This window comes from Capsicum annuum, unplaced genomic scaffold, assembly GCF_002878395.1.
Source record: "Capsicum annuum cultivar UCD-10X-F1 unplaced genomic scaffold, UCD10Xv1.1 ctg73059, whole genome shotgun sequence".
NCBI lineage: Eukaryota > Viridiplantae > Streptophyta > Magnoliopsida > Solanales > Solanaceae > Capsicum > Capsicum annuum.
The window spans coordinates 2,780-5,194 of NW_025883033.1; the positions used below are offsets into that span (position 1 = coordinate 2,780).

Sequence of the window (2,415 nt, forward strand, 5' to 3'; positions counted from 1 at the left end):
GGTTCCGTCACCACCACCGGCGATATAGGAAGTCTAGAAGAGAAGTTGGTGAAGTTCGCTTCATTTTTAAAATTCAACGAATAACACAACGGATCATAACGGAATTCCGCTGAAAATACCGTTTGTGTCTATTCCCGTTACCGATACATTAAGAAAACTGAAGATGCTACGCCACTTGCTGGAGTTTTCATCGGAGGAAGACAATGGCGGTGGTTGCGACGGAGGAAGCGGCAGAGGACGATGGGTGGGTGGGGGGTGGCACCAGAGAAACAGAGAGTTTTTGTTTGAGAGTAATGCTGGGTATGTTGAGGTACAGGCTAAAGAAAGAACCGAATGGTTCTAGAGTATGAAAAGAAGTGATTTTTATCATTGTAAAATTCCTATTTTATTCTTAGTCGTCCCTCTACCGTAGATAGTACAAATATCCTTTTTATCTCCGAAAAGCTTGGTTACGTGACTCAATTTTATGAACACTTTTTGAAAAGGATATGCGATTTGGACTTTCTAGGCCGAAATACCAGTAAATGAGGCATGCAATAAATGAAACTATTATCTCATTCCGTATCTCTCTCTCTATAAAGGGCAGTTCAAGCCGCCTAGCTATCTATCCATCCATCATCCTCACATTATAACAGAAAAAAAAAAAGCAAAGGAGAGAGGAAGTGCGGAACCGTGGTCAGGCAGTAACAGCACAATGGCAAATTCTGAATATGGCAGAGAAAGCAAAAAGGAGCAGGTGATAGCGATTGTTGGAGCTGGAATAAGCGGCCTATTGGCCTGCAAATACTGCCTTTCTAAAGGATTTGATCCCATTGTGTTCGAGTCAGAGAGTAGCATTGGTGGCGTGTGGACTAAGACTATTGGGAGTACTACGCTGCAGACACCAAAACCCCTTTACCAATTCTCCGACTATCCATGGCCCGATACAGTAACCGAATTGTTCCCCGACCAGCAAACGGTGTTGGAGTACATTGAATCGTACGCAAATCACTTTGATTTGGTCCGACACATTCAGTTTAACAACAAAGTATTGAGCCTCAGCTATCAAGATAATGGTGAGTACTCATCAATTAGTGGAGAACGTAATTTGTGGGGAGAGGCATTTAGCAGCAAAGGAAAATGGAACGTCACTGTAGAGGACACTCGATCCCTATCCACTCAGGTAATTACCATCCTTCCAATTTTTTGCTTGTTCAAGTTAAATATATCAATTTGATTACCTGAAATTTAGTACAAAGAGTACAAGTTGCGGAAAAGGAACGTGTGAGTCTAATGCATATTTTCTTAGTAATTTGTGGGGAAAACGTTTTCGACTTTCAAGTAGAGCATTTAAAGTTGCTAAAAATCGAAATATATGTGGGAAACTGGAGCATGTGAATCCTCCCAATTATGACTCTTCTTTGGCCTTAAATGAGACGCATGCAGTTACATTTTTGTTCTCTTTTGTCACTCTTCTCTTTCAACTTATACAATTTCCTACTTGTTCTTTCCTACTATCTGTTCTCTTTAGTGCTCATCTTCTGTTGCTAACTCCATTTCTTGGCGACTTACTTGACTTGAAAAGTGTTTCCCCCTAATGGAAAATCTTTCCGAGATCAATTAACTTCGCTTTCTGTTCTTCCCTGTCGGATCAGTCAAGCTCTCGTAATCGATCACTCATATGTCATCTCTCTCATGGTTGGTTGAACTTGTGTGCAGGTATACAAAGTTGATTTTGTAATAGTTTGCTTGGGAAGGTTCAGCCAGGTTCCAAACATCCCTGAATTCCCTCCAAACAAAGGACCCCAAGCTTTTGAAGGCGAAGTAATCCATTCAATGGATTATTCCAAAATGGACTCCGCAGCTGCAGCAAACTTTGTCAAAGGAAAACATGTAGCCATAGTTGGATTCCAAAAATCAGGAATGGACATTGCCATGGAGTGCTCCACAGTCAACGGTAAGTTGTATTAGAGGTGAATCCAGGATCTGAAACTTACACTGCTACAGAAACTCATATGCTCCAAATCTGCTACTGAGATGCATGCTACTTCTGATCTTCCATTACCTTTGTGCCTCTTTATTGTTAACAAACAATTAATGTTGCAGGGGTTGAACGTCCGTGCTCAGTTGTAATCAGGACACCACATTGGAACGTTCCTGATTATTTCCCGTGGGGATTCCCTATGGCTAAACTGTATTTAAATCGATTCTCAGAACTTACGGTGCATAAACCCGGTGAAGGCCTTCTTTTATATCTAATGGCTACAATTTTCTCACCTCTGGTAATTGTTCATATGATACTGACTAAAGTTAAAATGACTACTCCAATTAATATGGATGTTGTGGTACATGCATGTAGTATTATATTGATCTATTTTGCTCAATAGGGGAGCTTTGTTCGAGCAAACAACTTTGCAAAAATCAAATTGCAAGTTA

General features: G+C 40.7%; 1 protein-coding gene across 1 annotated transcript; it reads left to right on the top strand.

The window, feature by feature from the left end:
* The first annotated feature begins 487 nt into the window (after positions 1-487).
* LOC124894322 (probable flavin-containing monooxygenase 1) lies at positions 488-2,400 on the top strand. The gene is made up of 3 exons (XM_047405036.1): positions 488-1,162; positions 1,699-1,936; positions 2,086-2,400. Exons 1-3 carry the CDS (start codon positions 695-697, stop codon positions 2,364-2,366), a joined length of 987 nt encoding a protein of 328 aa, XP_047260992.1. The 5' UTR covers positions 488-694; the 3' UTR covers positions 2,367-2,400.
* The last annotated feature ends 15 nt before the right edge of the window (positions 2,401-2,415 follow it).

Coding starts and splice junctions, on each gene's coding strand:
- LOC124894322 (XM_047405036.1), top strand. CDS start 695: ATGGCAAATTCTGAATATGGCAGAGAAAGCAAAAAGGAGCAGGTGATA. Junction 1,163..1,698: donor CTCGATCCCTATCCACTCAG/GTAATTACCATC, acceptor ACTTGTGTGCAG/GTATACAAAGTTGATTTTGT. Junction 1,937..2,085: donor GGAGTGCTCCACAGTCAACG/GTAAGTTGTATT, acceptor TTAATGTTGCAG/GGGTTGAACGTCCGTGCTCA.